General features: G+C 34.8%; 1 protein-coding gene across 8 annotated transcripts in view; it reads right to left on the bottom strand.

Moving 5' to 3' along the window:
* LOC123528105 (pleckstrin homology domain-containing family G member 5-like) overlaps positions 1-25,569 on the bottom strand; it is a 215,421-nt gene that overhangs the window by 109,948 nt on the left and 79,904 nt on the right. For 7 of the 8 annotated variants that reach the window (XR_008366958.1, XM_053522898.1, XM_053522894.1 and 4 more), the window contains 5 exons: positions 24,326-24,461; positions 23,068-23,224; positions 8,359-8,440; positions 6,915-7,094; positions 285-385 (listed from right to left, as the gene is read on the bottom strand). Coding sequence is in view for 7 of the 8 variants with exons in the window: in XM_053522898.1 (XP_053378873.1) it covers positions 285-385; positions 6,915-7,094; positions 8,359-8,440; positions 23,068-23,224; positions 24,326-24,461 (656 nt within the window). In the remaining variant the exon portion in view is untranslated. The remainder of the gene's footprint in view (positions 1-284; positions 386-6,914; positions 7,095-8,358; positions 8,441-23,067; positions 23,225-24,325; positions 24,462-25,569) is intronic. The other variant, XM_053522897.1, reaches the window with a different exon arrangement.

Here is a 25,569-nt window from a genome sequence, read left to right as displayed (position 1 = left end):
ATGCAGCATGAACAGTTTGTTATATTCTTTAAATCCTGTTTTTGTTACAATCATTTTCTTTTTGTTTCATCAGAGACAGGCGAAATATCAAGATATAGGCAATAAAGAAGCCCTACTTGAAAACTAAGTTATGTTCAAGCTTTTTAAACTGTGATCTCTGAAAAAACCATGCAAGAAATACTTTTTGTATGCTAAAAGTGGAAGGAAATTTAAGTTGAAAGTTACTGATTTTGAAAGTAAAGGTTACTGTTTTGGAAAGGGAGTTACTATTTTTGTACTGGTACCTCAGTGACACATTTTTCTCAGCAGCAACAATTTCGATATCTTCCTCTTCATTGTCAATACTTCTGATCTTCATTGTAAATGTTTCATGGTTGATTGCACCCTAAAAAAACAAAAGTGGGAAAAACTTCATATATAATTCAACAATTGGGCAACTTTTATCTTGGAAATAAAATACAACGAAAACTGAAATTTTAATTAATACAGGTGGTAAAAATATTAGTAAAAATTTGTTAAAGTACTCTTTGTATGATTAAGCACCATATTAAAAGCCTCTGAAATTGCCAACAAATCAACAGAGAATGCAACAAATAAAGACATTTTGCAGTTATAGACTGTGTCCCAGAATGCAACAAATAACAACATTTTGCATATATCAAAGAAGTATAAAATACACAGAATGGCAACTGGCTGTAATCTCGCATGAGCTCGTGTCAGAGCGTGATTCGGCGTTATCTTACTAAAAACAAACATCGGCGAGCATGGAGTTACAATTTGTATCTTTAAAACTACATTTAAAATACATGTTAGCTTCTAAAACAAAATTAGTTTAATGTGAAATGGTCTTAAGACACGAAGTACACGTTTTTTTTTGCCATCGAAAGAAGTGTGGTCATACGGTGATAATTATTTTACCAATGAATAATTGCTTTCGCATACAAAATGTTGGTGGAGAAAGCGCCACTTCCGGTAAACGAGATCTCGTTTTTTTGTCACGGGAGGTTGGCGAGATTTGCTCTATATGCCTTTCAAGTTGCCAATCTATTTATTTTTATAGCTCTTTGCATATATAGACTGTGTCCCAGAATGCAACAAATAAAGAAATCTTGCAGTTATAGACTGTGTCACAAAATGCAACAAATAAAGACATTTTGCAATTATAGACTGTGTCCCAGAATGCAACAAATAAAGAATTTTTGCAGTTACAGACTGTGTCACAAAATGCAACAAATAAAGACATTTTGCCGTTATAGACTGTGTTACAAAATATAACCATAAAGACATTCTGCAGTTAGAGACTGTGTCCCATACTTCTGTTGTGTACAGGTAGGTAACAATATTGATCCGCACATATGAAACAGGTAAAATAAAACATGAATGGCAGGCATTGTGCACCTCACTTGCACCTGATGAATTCCTGCTCTGAACTTCAGGATGACAGTCAATGTATATGCATATATTCATTGTGTTCTTTCTATATTAGTCTCTTCGCATTACAAAGAAATCTCAGAGTTCATGTGGATAAAGTTTCAAATTAATCTAACATGGAAAATTAGTTTATTAGCAGGCTAATCAACCCTTGTATACATGTACTGACCTTGTATATTAAATACTATAGGTCACTGTGAGTGTAAACTTTCTGTTCATGGTGAAACTAATCTGTCAATTAGGATTCTACATTAAAAGTTTATATATTACTAAAAAGGTGATTTTTTTCTGCATATATGTGAATATATTCATTGATAATACCCAAACTGCAGAACATTATAAATAACAAATAAAAGTATGTTGTATGTACACATATAATTCTATACGACTTAGTATCCCAACATTTAACCTTTAGCCTGCTGGCGGCAATTGTATCTGCCTTTGCGACCAGTGCAGACCAAGATCAGCCTGCACATCCGTGCAGGCTGATCATGGTCTGCACTGTTCACTATTCAGTCAGCCAATTTTTAGTGAACACCCCTTTAAATGACAAATGGTATTGCCCAAATTGAATGATGGACCAGTCTATTTTAGAAATTTAGCAGGCTAAGGGTTAAAGATTTTGTATGATATTATAATGATATAATTTCAAACAAAAACATTTATTGTTCTGCAAATTGGCACTTTTCAATGAAACATATGTATAACTACAACTGACATACAAAAATACTCATACAAATTCCTATAACATCATGCAATATTTATGACATGAAGAAAAAGACATATTTTGAAATGCTCTCCAAGAAAATAAAACTAACTAGAGGGCCATGATGGCCCTATATCGCTCACCTGTTATCATTGCACTTGAGGACAAGAAGGTCCTCAGTAAAAATATTTAAGTCCAAAGGACAGGAACAAAAATGGGAAGAAATTTAACCAAAAAGAAAAAACAATTCTTACAAGGTACAGATATGTCAAAATGCACCTAAAAATTGGAGGTACCATCCATGTTGTACCACAGAAAAGTGGTCTCGGTTTTTCCCTATGGCCAATAATAAAAAAGTTCCTAAAAATAAGCTATTTATAGTAACGTAAAAGGGAAGTAATTAAAAAAAAAAAAATATTGTAAGTGAACAAAAGAAGGCTCTGCCAAATAAATCTGTTGACATAAATGAAATTTCAGATCAGTATGTTCATTAGCATACATGCCATAATTTTTCATAACGTTTCCGGGATTCTGAGTTAAAATTTCCGGGATTTTTACCTTTTGTCCGGGACATACACCGTGACACTGGTATTCATCTCTTTCATGCAAAAATATCATAATATACATGTAGTTTCCCGAGACTAAACATTGTTCACTCGCTTGTATTAATTTGCGGCAAATGTCGTCTAGCTTTCTAAGGGGAGGTAAATACATGTATACGGGTAATACATCTATAGTTCGGCACGTGAATTTATTGCGTTCCCGAGGTGAACAGAATTAGGAGACTTACTATATACGAAGAATCAACCTGGTCATCGTGATTTAGATTCTAGCTAATTTGGTATCATTCTAAAGCTTAAACATTTATCTAATAATTAAATGAATCCTTAAAGGAATAAAATAAATCTTGTAGATAAAATCGACAATATAAAATATTTGGAGTCGGGTCAATTTTCATGGGTCGGTCGGCAAAGGCATCCAGCATTTTAATTTAAAATATGTGTGACAATCGATCTAGATCTTAAATAATTACAACCTTTTAAAATAATTATCGTTTAATGACCGTTTTCAATAATCTCTTCCATAAAGGCTACATGTAGCTTTACCGCCAACGTGCTAAAAACAAAGAGATTTACGACTATTGTTCCTAATTTAACTATCATAAAACAGTTATTGATTGCATAATCCTGTCAGTTCTTAATCAGGGTCATCATAATAACTGACTGTAACTTAATCAGTGTCATCAAAAGATCGTCGCGTGATCAAAGCAGGCTTAATCAACACGTGTCCCGCTCGCCCGCTCGAGGGCATGAAAGTGATTAGGAATAAACAATGTGACAACGGGGACTGTTTATTGTGTAAAATTTAACAAATTATAGACAAAAACAAGTTTTTTGGGGGACTGCTTTTATTTGTTCCTGTATTTTTATTTTTCCGGGACATTTTAAGACTGTCCGGGACACCGGGACGAGTATGTAATTTCCGGGACAATCCCGGACAATCCGGGACGTATCACATGTATGTTCATTAGTTACGGAGATATACCCATTTTAATTTGAAATAAAGGGAGGTAATTTGACATAAAATCAGTCCATAGTTATCTACCTTGATTGTCTCAGTCCAACTAATGACAATTATGAAATTTCAAATAAGTCCTATAAGTACTTACTGATATAAATCCATTTTGATTACAATCAGGGGAGGTAATCAGATATAAAATAACTCTGGAACCTACGATTGGATCTGATTTGTCATGGAATCTAAGATTTATTGTTGTTGAAGATATTTTGGAAGTTTGTATCAAATAAAACCATAAATGAAGTCTCTATATGGCTGCAAAAGCCAAAATAGCCAATTTTGGACCTTTAAGGGGCCATAACTCTGGAACCCATGATGGAATTTGGCCAGTTCAAGAAAGGAACCAAGACCTTGTGATGATACAAGTTGTGTGCAAGTTTGGTAAAAAATAAGATCATAAATGAAGCTGCTATTGTGCAGACAAGGTCAAAATAGCTAATTTTGGCCCTTTCAGGGGCCATAACTCTGGAACCTATTATGGGATCTAGCCGGTTCAAGAAAGGAACTGAGATCTTATGGTGACACAAGTTTTGTGCAAGTCTGATTAAATTCAAATCATAAATAAAGCTGCTATTGTGCAGACAAGGTCAAAATAGCTAATTCTGGCCCTTTCAGGGGCCATAACTCTAGAACCCATAAAGGAATCTCGCCAGTTCAAGAAAGGAACCAAGATCTTATGGTGATACTAGCTGTGTGCAAATTTGGTTAAAATAAAATCATAAATGAAGCTGCTATTGTGCAGACAAGGTCAAAATAGCTAATTCTGGCCCTTTCAGGGGCCATAACTATGGAACCCATAATGGAATCTGGCCAGTTCAAGAAAGGAACCAAGATCTTATGGTGATACAAGTTGTGTGCCAGTTTGGTAAAAATCAAATCATAAATAAAGCTGCTATTGTGCAGACAAGGTCAAAATAGCTAATTTTGGCCCTTTCAGGGGCCATAACTCTGAAACCCGTAATGGGATCTGGCCAGTTCAAGAAAGGAACCGAGATCTTATGGTGATACAAGTTGTGTGCAAGTTTGGTTAAAATAAAATCATAAATGAAACCACTATCGTGCAGACAAGAAATTGTTGACGCAAGGACGGACGCACGAGACACACGGACGACGGACAAAGGGTGATCACAAAAGCTCACCTTGTCACTATGTGACAGGTGAGCTAAAAAGAAATGTGACAAGGATGCTCCTGATAAATACAGTGATACCAAGCTGAGCAAATATTCCTTATAGAACTTGTCATTTCAAAAACACCTGTAACAGTGGTATCACTATATCATTTTTGGAAATTTTACCAAAAAAGGTAATTCTGAGGATATAATTTCATGGATTTCAACTTCATGTACACAAAGCAAGTGGGAACTATATAATTCTGTCCATTGGGGTTATATTTCATGTACTGACTGAACCATTAAGTCCGTAAAAATATATTAGTCCCCGAGGAAAATTAATAATTTAACTGTACTGGAGTTAAAATAGAGTGCTAAAATGTCATGATATACAAATTACTTTTGATTTTTCAATACTCTACTAATCAAGCATACTAGCTGTCAAGTTTCTAAATTCTGACTAATTCAATGGCCACAACTCTAGAGAAACAAACTCTTTCCAGCTGGTTATCAAACTTGGACAAAATAATAATCCCATAAACATTCAAAGTTTAGTGAACAATGGATAAGAGAATGTGCAAGTTATGTAGTGGACACTGTCAATTTAACAATGTTAAGTAATTCAAGGACCGAACTCAAGAGTGAATAAGAATATACAGCTGGTTATCAAATTTGTTTGAGAAATTATGCCTATAAACTAAACATTGTGACCTGGTTTGGTGAACAGACAAGTTACAGAAAGGTCACTATCAATTTTTCGCAATTTTAATAATTCAAGGGCTGTAACTCCAGAGCGGCAACAGGGACAATCTGAATGGCTATAAAATATGGCCCAAAAACATTGTGACCAAGCCTGGTGAACACAGGATAAGAACTGCCAAGGTTAGAGAGCAGACAACTTTAGTGAACACTGCCTGTCTGCCACTGTCGGAGTTCACAAGATACACTCTGTTGCATTAAGTTTTATATATATTTACTTTCATAACCAGCGCTTTTTGTAAGTCATGGCTATGTTTTTTTTCTTTCATTAGAATACATTTGCAAGAAACAAAAAACAATCGACAAAACTATAACATTAATAAATTAATTCTTTATCAACTTCTTTACCTAAATTCTTACAAAGTTTTGACATAATCAACTTAAAGACTTGGTAGAGACTTGTACAAAAGATATCTAACAGAACTGTTCTGGCTAGGAATAACAGAACTATTTCTCTTCCATTATAGCTACTTTATAGACAAATAAGATAGTCTACAACAAACAAGAGCTGTAGGAGGACAACAATGCCCAACTATTCAAAAGCCTTGTCAATAAAAGAGGTTAAAATAACGACAACATAAACATGAACAAGTACAAATGAGACAAGATATTTGTGTTTGAGTCATAGAACGTTCCCCTCTATTTAATATGATGCTTAATGAAACAACAGATTACAGCAAAAAATATGGTAAGTTAAAAAGGGACATAACTTTGTGAAAAAGCAAGACCAAAGTTACGGAACCTTTGAACTGCATGCCATATCATGATAGTAAACATGTGTGTCAAATTTTGTTAGTTAATACTTGGATACCAGTTAACATACAAAAACAACCAATAATTGCGAAGTCTTAAAAGAAAAATAACTGCAAAAATGCAAAAAAAGAGTTCTGAACATTGTTAGTCAGACCATCACAGGGAACGAGTGTGTAAAGTTTCAATCAATCCCCATCAGCACATACTGAGATACCAACTTAACATAACCAAACTAGGCTGCTAGTGAAGAAACTTCGGCAAGTGCAATAACTCTACCTATTCTTCTAGAAACTAAAAATGTTCTAGTAAGCTAAAAAATATAACATTTGCATGCAAAAATAAACTTCTTGTATAAAATATCCATGTACCACAATAATATTTCTAAATCAGCTGAAAACAAGCAAACACCACAACTATGTTAATCGTTAACATTAAATCTGCTTCCCAAATACAACACTAGCATTAGCCTCTAACAGTCACACCACAAGTCTACAAGAAAAACAAAAAAACAAAACATAAGTGAGCTCTAAATCTTTGTAAAGTTAAAGCGTGACTATGTAACACTAGTGATCAAACACCTTTCGTTGAAGAGCTTGAGGTGGCGACGATATCGAAGGACGGCGCTTATATTCCTCTACCCCAAGAGCATTTTCGTCTATGCTACCATGGTAACTGAACCTCTGCTCTTTTTCTTCATCATCCGACTGACATACATTGTTTCCTTGAAAAATGTCACTTGCACTGTGACTCCGGACCCCCTGTTTTAGCATATTACAAGTCTCACATTAAAGCAACAGTGACATAACAATTGTCATACTGTAAAAGTGAAAATGGATTTTGCATAAACCAGACAAAAAAATGTTTGCTTGCCAAAACTAATGTTTGTGAAAAATGTTCAAGAATGTTTTCTAATAAGTTTCTATCCCAGCAAAATAAACAATAAACAATTTCAAAATACCCTGTTTTTCCCTTTGGAAATTGCACAAAAATCAACGTTGTCGAGATTTATCACTTTTACAGTATTCTAGAATGTTGTTAAAATTTTGAAAATGTTAATCACATGTAAAGCAAAACAGGTACATAATACTGCAAACATACCTATGAATATAATTAATTACTTTTATTTAGGCTACCCTAAAAAGCACTGAAATATACCTAGGAATAATTTTTTCATTAATAAAAAAGTATGAAAAATTTTTTCAGATGTATAAAAAATTGCTTATTTTTTGCAAAGATGCATGAAACACAATAGAAATGTTTCATTTCACGAAAAATTTGAAGGTCAACTGGTATATCTTATACCATCTGTGATTTCAAACATTTCTGTATTTAACTTTCTTACATACCATGTTAAATTTATCTTAGTTTTAATCAATGAGCTGTGAAGTTTTACACTTTCAAAGAAAAAAACTGTCAAAACATTTGCATTCATGCAAGAAAATTACTGTTCTTATACAGATTATTGAGACATTTTTTTTTCTTTTTTGTTTATTAAAAAAATGTATCAACCTTTTATATAATTTTCTGTAACAATTTACCATAATATTATCTCATCTGCAAAACAGATCTGAATTGCCTTATATGACAATTTCTTTAGATGTTCCTTAAATTATTCAAAAGGTCTACCAACTTAACACTGACTTTATTCTAAAATAAATTAAAAACACAAATGTTTTGATGCATTATACTTAAAGTCATGAATTCAAAACATTTGTTTTGTTGGGTTTAACATTGCATCGACACAATTTCAGGTTGTTTTGCAACTTCCAGCTTTGATGGTGGAAGAACACCCCAGGTGCCCCTTTGTGAATTATTTTATTACGGCAGGTACCTGGGTAGAACCACTAACCATCCAAAAGCCAGCTGGATGGCTTGCTCACATGAAGAATTCAATGCCCCGAGTTAGGCTCAAACCCACATTGGTGAGGGGCAAGTGATTCAAAGTCAGTGACGTAAACCACACGGCCATAGAGGCCCCTGATTATCAAAGATTGGTTATTATTTTAAAACTGTGACACTCACTGTTGTATGTCTCCGCTTGGCCTTCACAACTTTCTTCCTTTTTAATTTTTTCTCCACCTCACCCATATCAGGTGCCTCTTTACTGAAAACAAAAAATGAAATATGCAATACTTCAAAAAAAAACATCAAAATTTATACTCACTAGTAAGTTTAAAGTTCATGTCAGTAGATTTGGTCCAGTAAAATATTCTAACAACTACTTGCTAAAAATAATCAATTTAGATTCTCCACAAGTTACTCGACCACTTCCTTATTTGTAATATACCCATTTTCAACAGTATTTTGTTTCAATTAATTCAAAATGTACAATCAACACACCTAATGGTGTCTGTTTTCCCATCTATCTGATATGTTTTAGTTTATACAGTGTAACCTGAGTTAAAACACCTCTGGGGAGTAAACATTCCTATAAAGACAGGTATTCACTTTCCAGTTAGACAAATGGTTAGTGAATTAACCTGTCCAGAGCAACAACCTCTGTACATTACTAACAAATCTGAGTTTTCCCTGTGGTGTTCGCTTGAGAGAGGTTGCACTGTACAATATTATGAAGCTACCTAACCAATGTTCCTGAAAATCTGTACATATATAGAGCATGGCTTCCCCTGTTGAATATTCATCCCTGCTTTTTTTCATTTCCCCAAAATTCAAACCCCTAACTTAAATATGACTGCAATGTACTTGTCTTTTTTGAAGCAACCCATCTGAATGCAATGCATGGCTCTCTGGCTATGTTTTGGGTGCTCTGTGCTTCTGGGAAGTCTACCCATAACTTCTATTTTTTAGTGACAGCTTCCACACATAAGTTACATTATTACTGTCTTCTGTTAAAAAGTCAGCTGAACTGGAAACTCAAGATGAAACGGCTTTCGTAAAATCATAATGTAGAGCCTGCAGCCCCACATGGGGATCAAACATCATGACCTGTTGGTTGCTAGGTACAAAGCTTTCCATAAAAGCTAAAAAAAAACAGGGTTAAAAAAGATATTACAGACTAACTAATGGTCTTTTTTTCTTTGAATAAACTAAACTGACAGTATCATATTAAAAACAAAGGGAGACAATTTTTTGGTCAGGAAACCTTTAGAAGTTTGATAACATAATAGTGTCAAACATTAAAGGGACTCGAAATCTTTACAACAATCTTCAATCAGCTTTGATGATTGATCAACTATGTCATATTAACATATTTTATACCTATAAAAGTCTAGTTAAACTGTAAAATATATGAAAGAAAATCGCTCTATTAAAAGCTGACTGATGTGTTTTAACTTTGCATCAACATTTAAAAAAAAAGAAAAAAAAAAAAAAAAAATGGTTAAGATGTTAGCATAATTATGTTGATGACAGAATGCCAACAATTTGACCTTATTTTTTATAAATGTTTATATAATGTCAATTCCCAGCATGGATTTAAAGCTTATTTAAATTTTCACCTATATAAATTTGGCTTTTTTGCATATAATTTTCTTACTGAATAAACATATATTGAAAATTTTAGGTCCACCAAGAGTGCGTCTTTATTGAGTAATATCCAACATTCAAAAGTAACTGAAAACTTCATGTTAATATGATACTTTGTAATTCATACATTCATAAATGTATAAAAATGTTCACTTTGATATGATGCTGGAAAACATATCACATAACTAACAAATTTAAGTGATCCACCCTATCTTTTTTTTCCGAATTTGAAAGTACATTTAAGGCCAAAAGAATTGTTTTCTTTGCTGTATGGTGTGTCATCATTGTGTTATGTAACAGAAATAATGAACATAATTTTCCTGAACTTTAATTTAATTATGTTTGATTCAAAGTTTTAGCTTTCTTGTAATTTATTTTGTTGTGTTTTGAGTCACACCAGCACAATCGGGGTCATAATGGGACCTTCCAGATTTTAACGGTGGATGAACGTCCAAAGCAACTCTTCCAGGAATAATCTCAGAAACAGACACCATGGTAGAATAACAGACCAGCTGGATCGCTTTCTGAACACCCTAGAATGTCTCTAACCTGAGAGACAATGAGCAAGTTTGTCTAAGTCTGAACTACCTTAACCTCTGGACCTCAGATTCCCAAACCACACCCCTTCCTCACCCCTCCAAACCATACCCCTTCCTCACCCCTCCAAACCACACCCCTTCCTCACCCCTCCAAACCACACCCCTTCCTCACCCCTCCAAACCACACCCCTTCCTCAACCCTCCAAAACATACAAGAGCAATTTTTGTAATATGATTTAAAATTAACATAGGTCAATAATCTATCGAATCAAATAGAGGCTCTCAACTAAATTGCAGTTTGGTAGAGCAGTCTCTGCAAACTACAATAAATTTGGCTTTTTTTATTTTAGTCACTGCCAAATTTCATAAAAATTTAAATCTGATGAATACAAAATGACTTAATTACTTTTCTTTATTTGAGCACATTCAGGAATTTTGCATACTGTGAGTTAAATCATTTTTGATCTGAAATAGGGAATTCTGTTGTGTACGAACTTACTTCTTATATAACTGTCTGTAAACCTTTTTTCTCACATACATGTTTATAATCCAGCAAAATAAATTTAGTGCACACTGAAAGCTATGGTCAAATAAAGTAATAAAACCAAGAACATTTTTCTGTTTACATCAACAACATAACTACTTCAGCTAATGTTTCATAATATGAAAATATCTTTTTGTCATCACTGGTGCCAGTAACAAAACCAAAAATATGTTTATTTCACAACTGCAGGAACACAATACAGAATGAGATGGCAAAAATAACTGTATTCTGATTACGTTTTAGCTGCATTATATATACACCCACATATATGACCAATTAGCACATCCTATCAATTAATTCTTCGCTTACTATCACAATTTTCACCTATCATATTTTTCACCTGATTTTCATTTACATTTAACAAATTGCATGGTATTACAGACCAGACATGTGACAGGCATGTGACAATAGGCTATAATGAGTTCTCTGAACAAGAGATTTCCAAGCAGAGAGAAACCTTCAATATTTCAATGTGGGCAAAATCTAAGGAAACTCTAAAGCTACCACTTAGGTAAGTGCCCCCGCGAAATAATCTGGAATAGTTCTAGAACTATACTAACATTGTTCTAGAATAAGTGCTCTAGAACAGTACTAGAACAATGCTCATTAGTTCTAGAACATTTAAAGAACAGTTCTATTACGTTAAATGAGATAAAGCTGTCCCTGGAATGTTCTAGAACTGTTCTGTTACTTTTTTTATCAGTTGTTCTAGAACAGTTCTATAACATTTCAGGGACAGATGTCCTAGGACTATTCTGGCCATTTGTTCTAGAACAGTTCTACAACGTTAAATGGGACAGATCTTCCCTGAAATGTTCCAGAACTGTTCTAGAACAACTGATAAAAAAAGTAACAGAACAGTTCTAGAACATTCCAGGGACAGCTTTATCTCATTTAACGTAATAGAACTGTTCTTTAAATGTTCTAGAACTAAAGAGCGTTGTTCTAGTACTGTTCTAGAGCACTTATTCTAGAACAATGTTAGTATAGTTCTAGAACTATTCCAGATTATTTCGCAGTGGATATTGACATGTTGAGTAAAACAGTAAACTAGAGTGGGATTGGGAGCATAATAAGAAATAAACAATTGCTGTATAAAGTACAAAACATTAAGTTAAACAATGTATAATTTACTTTAATCTCAAGATTGAAATTCAGATACATGTACTAGCTTTGCTTCAGGGTTGTGAAAACTTTTGACATTTTAAAAGGACTTTATTTTTTTAAAATGAATGATTTATGACAACACCATAATTACTTATTTGATATTCAGTATACTCATGTTCCTTTTAAACAATTCCTTACTGTAGTATGATAGTTATTTCCTTCTTATTTGCTGCACAAACTTCTCAAAAGTTGCTGAATCACATGTGCAAAAAATTTCCCAGCATGCAACAAAAATAATGGAAACTGATCATGTGACATTATGAATTTAATGTTCATGAACATTAATGAAAAGTTCATGAAGTTATTCATTTATTGTAAAAGGTAATAAACCTAAGTTTTATGTTTAATGAATGAACAGTTCAGAAGTTAAAGTTATACATGTTTTTCTAAATTTTTGTGTAACAATCATTGTATAGAACATTTGAAGAACATAAATCCCTTAACTGTTCTAAAAGTGTACTGGAATTCTGTTGCAGATCATTTCTAGAACATATGCAGAACTTGATTTGACAAAATCTTCTAGAATTTTGATTCAGAACATTTGTAGAACATTTGAAGAAATCGATGTTTCCTTGAAATGTTCTAAAAATGTTTTACAAATAAGTTCTGGAACATTTGTAGAACTTGTAAATCACAGAATAGGTCATGAATTTATTTTGGAACATTTTAAGAACACTTTTAGAACCAAATATTGTTCTGCAAATGTTCTTGATTTGTACAATAAAATGTTCCAGAACAGTTCTAGAGCAATTGTTCTAGAACTGAGTTACAGAACACTTCTAGTACTGTTCTGTTACGTTCAGAAACAGTTCTAGAACTGTACTGATTTCTAGAACAGATTTTCGTAGAGGTGAATACTCTCCCCCCGCCACCCTCTATATGGATGATGATTTTCTAAGTACAAAAGACTTAACTCATGAAATATTTCTGAGTGAGTAATTGGAACTTGTGTCATTAAGTGGAATATCTGTTTGAATTTTGAATCAAATCGATTCCATAACAACACAGATAGAGTGAAAGTGCATCAAAACTTTAACCAAACTGTGGATGCTAGTAGGATACCTCTCCATATACTTCCTAGTCAAGGTAAAAACAAGTAATATTCCAATGAGTAAAGTGTAAGCATTTTCAACCCTTGCAGATCAATACATCGGTCTGAAAAAATTGACCATCAATGACATTCAGGCTGGCAAACTGCATGCAAAAGAAAACCTGAGTCAAAGCCCCGTTTCAACAAATCGGTCTGAAAAAGTGACTGTTAATAACATTCAGGCTGGCAACCTACATGCAAAAGAAAACTGGAGTGGCAACCCAGTTTCAATATCGGTAAATCAGTCTAAAAATCTGTGACCGTCGGTTCGGCGGCTCCAGGTGGTTGCGGGGAAATTATGCTCAAGTGGTAACTGACCACCGAAGACCGATCAGTCAACAGATATTTTGGAGTGGGGTCATTGCCCCTGTATGGTTGCACAAATGATAAACTCCATGTTTCAGTTCAGTAATTAATTCTTTTATTTTATGATGGACACCAATGTGTAGTTTATGTAATGTATTCCAAGATTCTAGTATAGTCCAGTATTCCAAATGTTATCAAAGTTCTATGTTCAAAATACAGTTAAAGATAAACACAACCAAGACAAGCACCAAAATTGTATTTTATACTGTCAATTTAGTTTAGCATTGTTGCTTGTTCGAAATTACAAAGAAGACTGATTTTTAGTTGGAAAACAAATTATATGTTTCCAAGGACAATCTCCAGGGTAACCATATTAGCCAATAAAAATTTAAAAGTAATTTTATATTTAAACCAATGAAAATTATTGTAACAAAAAGGTGAAATCATTTACTTAAGAATTTAGAAGTTTACTTAAGAACATGCCTGGGCTTCACACTTAATCAGCCAAGGAAGCCAAGGTGTTTGTTAACAAAAGCACCTAATGCAAAGTGCTAAAAGCAAAATCTGTTTTATAATCAAAAGTGTTTAGAAAGTGATAAAGTAAAAATTTCTGACATGTTTAAGCAGGAAAATAATAAGTTAAGTAACACATGTCCAAGCAAATAATGTTACAAAATAGAAAAATCAATTTTGAATAATTTTTACTTAAATTCACAAGATTTGAAATTAAAATTTTATGAAAGAATTTGGCTGATTTTATAGCCTGGTTACACATTACCCCTTCTTGAAAAAAATGATTGTCCTCAATCATAAAACTTACAACATAACAAATGTAACAATAACAAATAGCATGTTATATGCTGTAACAAATTTGCATACAAATATGAATAAAGACAATAATAAACATACAATTCATTTATACAGTGGCAACACACACACGTATCTTCAGGATTTACACAGCGACTGGCCAGTCTTAATTTGCACATTCATTCATCTGTATGTATATTATTTTTATATAAAGTGTTTGTTTTTCTTTGTTTTTTTTTTGTTTTTTAGATTACATGCATTAATATCATAAAATAGAGCTCTTTAATTGAAGGTAAGTATGGTATGCACATGAAGGAAAACAAGTTAACTTCAAATTTTCTATAAAATGACTTGTATCATGGTGATAACTAGTGATATATTATAGAAAATGTTGCAATTGTCGAAAGGACAACAGTAAAATGCAAAAATATTGAAGTTAAAAAGTAAAACAACAATAATGTTTATTGTAGCCTCCATATACACAGAATTGTCTATAGATAGTGGCTTTATCGCAAATATGGCATAAAACTTGACACTGAATAGCCATGTGATTTTGGAATCACTAAAGTAACATTGTAACATTAATTCAGTTACGTTGTATGATTGCTTTTGCAACTTGTCTAGTTGTGGATAGATTCTAAGTATAATATAAAACATTAATAATAATCTACCACTGAAGTATGGTTATCTGCTCATTGGCAGTCATATATAATGTTTCAATTTTGTGTAGTATGCACATTGGCATTATAATGTTGGTTTTGTAACTTCATGTTGTGGACTGATGCAAGTATGTCATGGAACAGTAATTGTTCAGCCACAGTTAGTATAGATGAGTGAATCTTTTAGTTCACTATGTAATATCTTATAAATTCATGACTGCATAATTATACAATTTCAGTATTGAACATTTTGATTTGTGAGAGACAGCAAGTATGACATAAAACTTAAAGTTGTCTTCACAATAAGTATAGTGTAATTACATTTTGTTATTTTTGCTTCAAATAACATAATTATAATAGTTTGAAATATTTGTAGTGTATTGGCAGTGAGTGACTTCAGTATCCATTTGTAACATAATTTTGGTCCTCCTGCACTAACTGAAGATGAAGATTCAAGTATTGTTCACTGTCCTTCAGCTTTATATATTTTCACTTGTGTTCATTGACACTTTAATATTTGGAAGCCCATGGTATAGTGTTCTTTGTCCATATTAATAATATCTATCTTGGTAAAGTGAAATTAGAACATTTAGTGGGACATTGCCTCATGCACATTGAAACAGTTGCACTTCATTTTAACTGCAGAGAAACCTATTTATTCTATCAGAACAGCATTGCTCATTTACCTTTTGGTAGATGGTAAAATTAGACATTGTAAAAATTTAAATTTATTAAGATGTTTACATATCTTGGAGAAAATATCATTAACTTTTCTAAAAACATCTGCCCTTATCATAAAATAGTACTGTTATTGTCAAAAATTAGACGTAGTTTACTTTGTGTTGGAAACAACTATCAAACTATACCTTGACAGTAGAGTACAGTTCAACTTACAAAAATATACATTATTTACTATGCATAAAACCTGAATTATTATTTAGAACCTTTGTTTGATTTGAAAATTTTACCAGGCTGCTTGATCTTGGCTGCCATTCTAAACAAAAACTGTCTAACACACTTGATGGGGGCTTGAGAAAATGGAAGCCATACTGGCTCACGAGAGTCAGAGAGATAGACCTTGAAGTATGTTGAATCAAGGGGATCTGATTCATCATTCGTCATGACAGCTCTGATCATTTTGGCTTCGGCTGTTTTTCCATCATCCAACAAAGCTGTTTTGCTCTGCCACAATTCATGGTCTGTTTCTTGTAGACCGTCAAACAGTGAGTTTAGATATGGCTGAAGTAATTCTTTTCGTTCTGATATTCTGAAAGGTACACCTCTACGAGCAAGCTGATTGTTGCCATAGATAGAATAGATTTCTTGGTTGGATAAGTCATAGGTTTCACAGTATCCTACAACAGTGTTCTTTGCAGATTTAATAAGGTGTATTGGAGTGGGCAGTCTGTCAAAGAATCTGTGTTGCTTCAACAGAGGACGTTTTCGTTTCTTTCCACTCATAGTTTGTTGATGTGGTACTCTCTAATGTAGACATCAGGGATGGAAGATGCATATTCCCAGGTGCTGGGTTTGTTTGGAGCCTTCCATTTGATTCTGTAGTAGAGAGTATCCTTGCTGCGTTTTGATGTAATGATTTTTTCTATGTCCTCTGCTGAAAATTTGTGTGTTGGTGTTTGTGCTGTTGTGGATGTTTGTGCTGTTTGTGGTGTTGTAGTAGTTTGCATGTTTGATGTTGTTTGCTGAGGATCTTCTTGTGTATGACTGGAATCATGAGGTTGTGATAGTGTTTCCTGTTGTTGTGACTGTTGCTGTGTTTGTGCAAGTTGTTGCTGATTGTGATTAGTGTCGTTTGTGACTTGACTGTTTGATGATTTTGACCGTTTGACCTTTGCTTTTGATTTAGGATTTGCTGGTCGTTTACCTTTGTCCTGTGCATTAGATGTGTTAGTGTCTGTGTGTGTGTGATCATCCGTAGGTAGTTCTTCAGCATTCAAAGGTTCTTCCAGATGTTCATACCCTTCAGGTGGATTTGTTGGCCTGGACTCAGGGTCATGGTAGGACTTGAGGCGAGTGGCGTTAACAAGCACTTTGACTTCCTTGTTATCACTACAGCGCCTCAGCTTGTATGTATTGTGTGGACCATTAAACACAATGTAATATGGTCCAACCCATTTCTTATGCAATTTAGGGGCCATACCTGGAGGAACCTTTGTGCAAAATAACCATACTCTGTCAGCTGGCCTGTATTTGGGTTCTTGAGACCTTTTGTCATATTGTTCCTTATACTTGTCCTGTGCAAGTTTAATGTTTTCTGCAGCTATTTTCCTGGCAATGTCAAGGTTATGCAGAATCTGGGAAAGATGAGTCTTGAAAGAAGCAGAAAGAGTAGTTTTGGGAGTGAGGGCTGTGTCTATAGGCAGACGCATCTCACGGCCGAAAAGTAAGAAGAAAGGAGAGTGTTGAGTTGATTGGGTAGCAGGAGTCATGCGATATGCCATCATAATTGAAGGAAGAAGTTCTGGCCAATCATCCTGCTGTCCCTTACAGTAAAGGCGAAGAGACTGAAGGATTACACTGTTCATTCGCTCCACAGATCCATTAAGTAATGGTCTGTAAGAACTTGTGTAGAACCGTGTAATTTGGAAAAGTTCACAGAGTGCCTTGACAAGCTGCGAAAGGAACTGCTGACCTCTGTCAGACACAAGGACATTAGGGGCTCCATAGCGGCATATGACCTCTTTGAAGAGAATGGCTGCCACTTCAGTAGCCTCTTGTGTGCGAAGTGGAAAAGCTTCGCACCATTTAGAGTAGCTATCCACTACAAGAAGTACATATTTGTATTTGTCCTTTGTTGTTGGAAGGCCTCCTAAAATGTCAATGTGCCATCTATGAAAAAGGTCAACAACAGGCATAGGTTGAAGGGGTGGTGGTTTGCCATGTATGTCCCTCTTCACCTGCTGACATTGGTTACATGACTGTATATATTTTTGGCAGTCACTGAACATGGTGGGCCAATAATATTTTTGTCTGAGTGCAGCATATGTGCGCTCAAATCCCTGGTGCATGCCACCGGCTAGACTGTCGTGATATGATTTCAAAACATCATCACGCAGAATAAATGGGACACACACCTGTGTAATAAGTTTCTGGTCCTTTGGGATGCCTTTGGTCCTAGGTGTATATAAATGTAGTAAAACACCATGTTCAGAAAGTTCATACTGTTCTGCCTCAGCTACTACCTGTTTTGCTTTCTTAGGTTTGTCTGGGAGTTCCTGTTTTAATTTATAATTGAAAATGTTTCTGTAAAATTCATCATCCCTTTGTAGAAATATCAGGTCCATGTTTTGTGTAATAGGGTCTTCCATTTTCTGTTGTGTTTGGGAGTCTTCTTTGTTTGGTGCTGTCTCAGTGCAGGCAGTGGCTGGAGCTGCAGATGGAGTGGGAACATTGTCGTGACTGTAAACAAGTGTCACAGCTGCCAGTTCTCTAGACTTGGTGTCTGAGACCATACAGACCAGTTCACTTGGGTCACTTTGTTCCTTGCCACTTTTCTCATTCGCTTCATGGTAGAGGCGACGCGAGAGTCCATCTGCATTTCCATTAGCACTAGAAGCCTTGTGAACGATCTCGAAGTTGTAGCCCTGAAGTGTCAGAGCCCATCTACCGAGACGTCCTTGGCAGTTCTTAATGTGCTTCAACCACTTCACAGAAACGTTATCTGTGTACACTGTAAAGAAGTTGTTGGCAAGGTAGGGTCTGAAATGTTTCACAGCTTCTACCCGTGCCAACCCCTCCTTATCTGTGATGTGCCATCTTAACTCATGGCCATGTAGTGTTCTTCCGCCGTATGAAATAGGATGTTCAAGACCATTATCATCCAATTGTGACAATACGTAACCAATGGAATGATCAGAACTGTCTGTTGCTAGAATAAATGGTCTATCAAATCTAGGAAGGCTAGAATAGGCGGAGAAGAAAGAGCTTTCTTTAAAGTCTTAAATGCATTTTCACATTCAGGTGTCCATTTGAATTTAGAGTCCTTTTTAAGAAGTGCTGATAGGGGATTTGCAATTTTGGCATATGATTTAATAAATTTCCTGTAGTACGAAGTCATACCAAGAAAAGATTTGACTTGTTTCACATTTTTGGGGGGTGGGTACTCGTCAATGGCTTTTGTTTTATCTGGGTTGACTTTGATACCATGTTTTGAGATGACATGCCCGAGATATTCAATCTCACGGGTTGCAAATTTGCATTTTGCCGGCTGAAGAGTAAGATTTGCTGAGCTTAGATTAGAAAAGACTTGAGATAAGTGATCGAGGTGTTCTTCAAAGTTGTGAGAAAAGACAAGAATGTCGTCGATGTAAACAAGAGCAATTTTCCAGTTAAGATGTTTCAGAACTTTGCACATTAGATTTTGAAAGGTGATAGGAGAGTTCATTAAGCCAAAAGGTAAACGAGTCCAAGTGTAAACAGATTGATGAGTGACAAAAGCGGCCTTGTGAGCAGTTTCTGGATCAAGTGGTACTTGCCAAAAACCACTCTTAAGGTCAAGAACAGAGAAAATTTCAGCCTTAGCATCAGCAATGGTATCAAAGACGTCAGATATATGGGGAATTGGAAAAGACAATGGTTCCGTGGTCTTATTCAAATCGCGGTAATCTATAGTAAAGCGATATTCGCCATTCTTTTTCTTAACAAGCACCACAGGGCTATTCCATGGCGAATCAGACTCTTCAATGAAACCATGGTCAAGCATTTCTTTGACCTGCCGCTCAGTTTCACGGCGCATATCAGGACTTTGTCTGTAGGGAGCTTTCTTAATGGGCTTAGCATTTCCGGTTTCAATTCTGTGGGAGAATAGATTTGTGAGACCTAATTCAGAGAAGTCCTTTGCAAAAGACTTTCTGTTTTTACCAATGAATATTAAGAGTCTTCTCTTCTGGTCAGAGGTGAGATCAGAGTCATTAAGGCTGATTCCAAGATCTTCTGCAATTTCAATATAGTGCTCATCAGTTAGTGTGTCGGTATGAATAGAATTAACAGATGCAGGAGCTTCAGAATTTTCAGAAGTAGGAAGATCAGTAACTTGCGTGACATTAGCACAGTTAATTTCAGAAAGAACAGAAACTCTAGCATTAGATTTTAAAAAGACGGGAAGAGCAGTTGGATTCATGAGACGGTACTGTATTTTTCCATCCACAACTGTAGAAAGACATTTGCCTCCTGCCAGTTCATCTTTTATTAGATTCTTTGGCGGCTCACACAGCACAGTTTCACCATCCTTAAATTTGTTAGTTTTTAAGGGAAGGATAAATTCTGAGTGTGGAGGTATGACATATGACGTAAGTGTTTTACCAAAATCAGTTTTAGCAAGATCTGGTGAAATTAAAGAGATAGTGATTTGGTTAGTGTTTTCCTTGTTAATTGTTATAAAGTTAGATTGGAAATTCAGCTGGAATCCTTCTTTCTTCATAAAATCTCTTCCAAGAATGACTGGTTCATGGAGTGTTGAGAAGACATGGAAAGTGTGTTGAAAGGGGAAACCATCAATAAGGAAAGAAAGAGTGATGGTTCCTAGCACTGAATGGATCTCACCACATACACCATAAATATGAGCAATTTGGGCAGGGTCATACTGAGGGTCTTAGAAAATTTCTTAACAATGTGCTCACTTATACAAGAAATACCAGCACCAGAATCAAAGAGTGTTTGGTACTGTTTTGAATCAATTTGAATATACGCCCTACAGTTTTGATCTAGAGAAGAAACTAAAGAAATAGTGGGTTTGACCTCACAATCATTGGTAATGTTAGCACAGGTTTGTTTAGAGCACTGCCAAGGAGCCTTATAAGAAGCCATTTTATCTAGAGCACTTAAAGTCTAAATACTAATACAATGGAAAAAATATATATCTTTACAAAAATTTACTTAGTCTAGTGAAATAAGTTATAATTGTTGAACTAGTTGAAATAATGGTAAGTGAAAATACTCAACTTTAGGTTAAGTTTGCTTTAAACATTTAAGTTTAATTGTAAAACTTGTAATCAAGTTCGAAACTGTACAAAATAATAGAATTTTTCCAGCACTTGCAAAATGTGTACTCAAAGTAGAGATTATTAAATAAATTTTACTGAAAATTTGTGAATATAGCTTGGAAACAACAATTTAATGAAAAACTTTGATTAAATGTGTTCAAATTTTCTACTATCTACCATGAAAATACAACAAAAGTAGATGAAATTGTGCAAAAGCTGTTCTGAATAGAATAAAGTAACAAATCAATTGGTTAACAACAACTGTTTCAAATACACGAGAAACAATATAGCACTAAATGTTGAAATTTCACTTACCAAAATATAGCACTTTAAGAATTTTCAATTGTCTTGATGTTTATCACATCATATCTGTTGTTTTCTGGCTTCTTCTGGTCTTCTTCTGGATGACGGCTCTTCTCTTCAAGTAACAGCTCAAATGCGGTCAGTCCCTGACTTCAGTAGGTTCCTAATTTTAGGTTATGGTGGTTTGTTTTTAGTGTTTATGAATATCTGCTTTAATTAGCTCTGATCCCTCAATTACATTAACAATTCTAGGATTGTCTGTTGCAGTTTATTTTATTAGCATTTTGATCCCCGAGTTTACTTTCAGCACTTTTTGTTTTCTTCTGATTTTGACATTCAAGTCCACAATAGCACTTTCACAAGTTGTTGTAATTCTTCTTCAAAGTTTAGTCCATTTCTCATATGTAATGATCGTACTTCGGATTCTCTCACCACAAATCTGTGACCGTCGGTTCGGCAGCTCCAAATAGTTGTGGGGGGAAATTATGTTCAAGTGGTAACTGACCACCGAAGACCGATCAGTCAACAGATATTTTGGAGTGGGGTCATTGCCCCTGTATGGTTGCACAAATGATAAACTCCATGTTTCAGTTCAGTAATTAATTCTTTTATTTTATGATGGACACCAATGTGTAGTTTATGTAATGTATTCCAAGATTCTAGTATAGTCCAGTATTCCAAATGTTATCAAAGTTCTATGTTCAAAATACAGTTAAAGATAAACACAACCAAGACAAGCACCAAAATTGTATTCTATACTGTCAATTTAGTTTAGCGATGTTGCTTGCTCGAAATTACAAAGAAGACTCATTTTTAGTTGGAAAACAAATTATATGTTTCCAAGGACAATCTCCAGGGTAACCATATTAGCCAATAAAAATTTAAAAGTAATTTTATATTTAAACCAATGAAAATTATTGTAACAAAAAGGTGAAATCATTTACTTAAGAATTTAGAAGTTTACTTAAGAACATGCCTGGGCTTCACACTTAATCAGCCAAGGAAGCCAAGGTGTTTGTTAACAAAAGCACCTAATGCAAAGTGCTAAAAGCAAAATCTGTTTTATAATCAAAAGTGTTTAGAAAGTGATAAAGTAAAAATTTCTGACATGTTTAAGCAGGAAAATAATAAGTTAAGTAACACATGTCCAAGCAAATAATGTTACAAAATAGAAAAATCAATTTTGAATAATTTTTACTTAAATTCACAAGATTTGAAATTAAAATTTTATGAAAGAATTTGGCTGATTTTATAGCCTGGTTACACATATACGGTGGGTGGTGTAAACTTAATTAACGCGACGTAACTTCGTTTCGGACCAATTGGGTTTTCAAAATTTCCCTAGCCCTGTTATAAGGTATATAATAAATATCAGCTTAGTTTGCTCATACTCAGCTAGCATGCTTGACCTGACCTAAAAATACATTTAACATAATAGGCAGTTTATATTTGACATCAGAATTATGCTGAGTCTCAGTATTTTGTCATCTATTACAATTTAGGTCAAGTGTGATGTTGGCTAGCCATAAAATGGTTTAAAACCCACTGGTCACCATTTTGCTGTGACTGTTTTAAAGTGGGGTCCCTATTTTCAATCAGCTTTTAACATTCAATGCATTGTGATGTGTTTGTTGTTTACTGTTAATGGTGCATTTTGTCATCTTCATACATTTCTTTAAAATGCTCTTTGCAAGTGCCTAATATTTGTACATAAACAGAGTCTAGTTTAACTCTATCACATCAGGATTGTGTATAGCTGAAAATAGTGCTAACCATATTAACTAACCAATAAATCCATGCTTCCAAGTTTTTACTATTTCTAAAATAATACCTAAGTTTCTGTTCTGTCTCCATGGCAACCAAGCTTTCACCATCTTCAATACCCTCATCATTCTCGATCTCTTCTATATCCATACTCGACACCGACACCTGGTTCGGAAATGCTGGCGTCGAGTTTGCGTGTGCAAATCGTGCCGTACGTTCATGCTCTATAACGGTGAGTACAATAGGACAATTGATTTATCTAACTTGGTTCAAAAACTGTTAAAGAGAAACTTACCAAAAAGATCAACCGAATAAATATTTATTAAATTATTACTGAACAAAAAGATTATAACTTTTGAAACAATTAAATTAATAAGGTTTACTTTTGCCTACCAAAAAGTATGCAAACAAGGCAGTCTGAAAGACAGCTATATCTCCCGCCGCTGTTATGGATAACATATAATGGGTTGATGGTACTTGGTGGAAGCTTTGACGTTTTTAAGTATATAATATAGCCCATGTATGACGACTTCAAGGGGTTTAGGAGAGATAGAGTGGACACAAAATGGAAGTCTCAAACCTTTACTTAAGTTGTGACCTTGACCTTGAGCCAACATGTCTGACTCATGAGTTCTGCACATCGTCTTGAAAAGGTGATCATTTGACCTAAGTTTCATGAAAATCCTTGAAGGGGTTTAGGAAAAACAGAGCTCCAACATTTGACCTTGAATTGTGACCTTAACCTTGCGCTGACATGGCTGACTCGTAAGTTCTGCACATTGTCTTGATGAGGTGATCATCTGACCACAGTTTCATGAAAATCTTTCAAGGGGTTTAAGAGATAAAGAGCAGACACAAAATGGAAGGCTCAAACCTTTGACCTTGAGTTGTGACCTTGACCTTGAGGCAACATGACTGACTCATAAATTCTGCACATTGTCTTGATGAGCTGATCATTTGACCCAATTTTCATGAAAATCCTCAACGGGTTTAGGAGATACAGAGCGGAAACAAAATGGAAGGCTCAAACCTTTGACCTTGAGTTGTGTCACTGATCTTGAGCCAACACAGCTGACTCATACGTTCTGCACATCATCTTGGTGAGTAGATCATTTGACCCAAGTTTCATGAAAATCCTTCAAGGTGTTTAAGAGATATAGAGCGGACACAAAGTGTTATGGACAGACAGACCGACGCAAACCATTTCTATAACCCCCACGGATTAAAAAGACAATGATGGCTATCCATACTGGGCATTTCCTCAAAAACTTGATGGATATCAAACAAAATAATTCATGAAGTCTGAGACTCCTATCTATTCTTACGTGATTTTCTCTTTGGTAAATCCAGCACGAGATGCCCAGTGTATTCCGGTCTCTGGTGTATATTGCCGTCACATTCCTTACACAGTAACATTGGCCGGTTCTCGTTATTCTTCGTACAGCCTGGATGGTGGCAGATCTGTAATGATATAAAAAGAATCCTTACTTTTAACAATGTAATTCATACCAAATTGTACTGACACAAGATATGCTGAATCTTACCTAAATCTCTCCACCCAAACCAAAATACAAGCATGCGGCAAGCTTGTGAGAAGTTTGACATAAGGTGGTGCAAGCTTACTGCAATCTTAAAAAGATTGCAGCCATGTAATATAATGCTTGCGGATGCTCGCATAGAAATTAAGTTTGCGGAGAAGTCTTTCTTCGCAAGCTTGCAGCGAGCATCCTGCAATCTTAATACTATTTAAGATTGTGACAAGCTTGCGATAGAAATTAAGTTTGCGGATAGTCTTGCTTCGCAAGCTTGCAGCGGGCATCCTGCGATCTTAATACTTTTTAAGATTGCGACTAGCTTGCGATCCTGTAAACTTTTTAAAACTCTTTTTAGTTCACTGATACATTTAAAAGGGAGATAATATATTAAACCAAATATTAAACTTTTTATGTCAAAATACGTTGTTTTAAAAAATATCGTCCCTGATTGTTAAGTCTTTATCTACTGATCACTACAAATATTGTTTTATGAAAGTGCGAAAGTTTTATAAACTGTGTAGTTTGTCAAATTAAAGGAAGTATATAATTAAATTTTTAGACTCTAACATTATTAAAACTGTCTCACAAACCTAAGTAAGGTTTAGGAAGATAGTGTAGTTTGCAAGCTTGCGCAACCTTGTTATGATTACAAGGTTGCGTAAGACTTGCAAATGTTTTTGTTTTACTCATATAAGTGTGTGTAAGCTTGCAAGATTGCGCAAGCTTGTAATCTTATTATGATTGTGCAAGGTCGCAATTAAGATTGCTAGGGTTCCAATCGCAAGCATGCGCAACCTTACAAGCTTGCAAGATTTTAAATAGGTTGCAGGAAGCATGCGAATTAGTTTGCGCAAGCTTAAATTATGGTTGCGATGGTTCCAATTGCAATCTTGCTGCATGCTTGTTAAGATCGCAAATGCAATCTTGCTGCGACCTTAATGCAAGCTTAATTAAGCTTGCCATTTTGGTTTGGGCAGTTTTTCATTTAAGGAGAGGCCCCATGAAGGTATTAAATTCACTAACCCTTATCATGT

This window comes from Mercenaria mercenaria, chromosome 14, assembly GCF_021730395.1.
Source record: "Mercenaria mercenaria strain notata chromosome 14, MADL_Memer_1, whole genome shotgun sequence".
NCBI lineage: Eukaryota > Metazoa > Mollusca > Bivalvia > Venerida > Veneridae > Mercenaria > Mercenaria mercenaria.
Note: the sequence above shows the minus strand (reverse complement) of the source record. Positions and strands in the feature narration are given on the sequence as shown.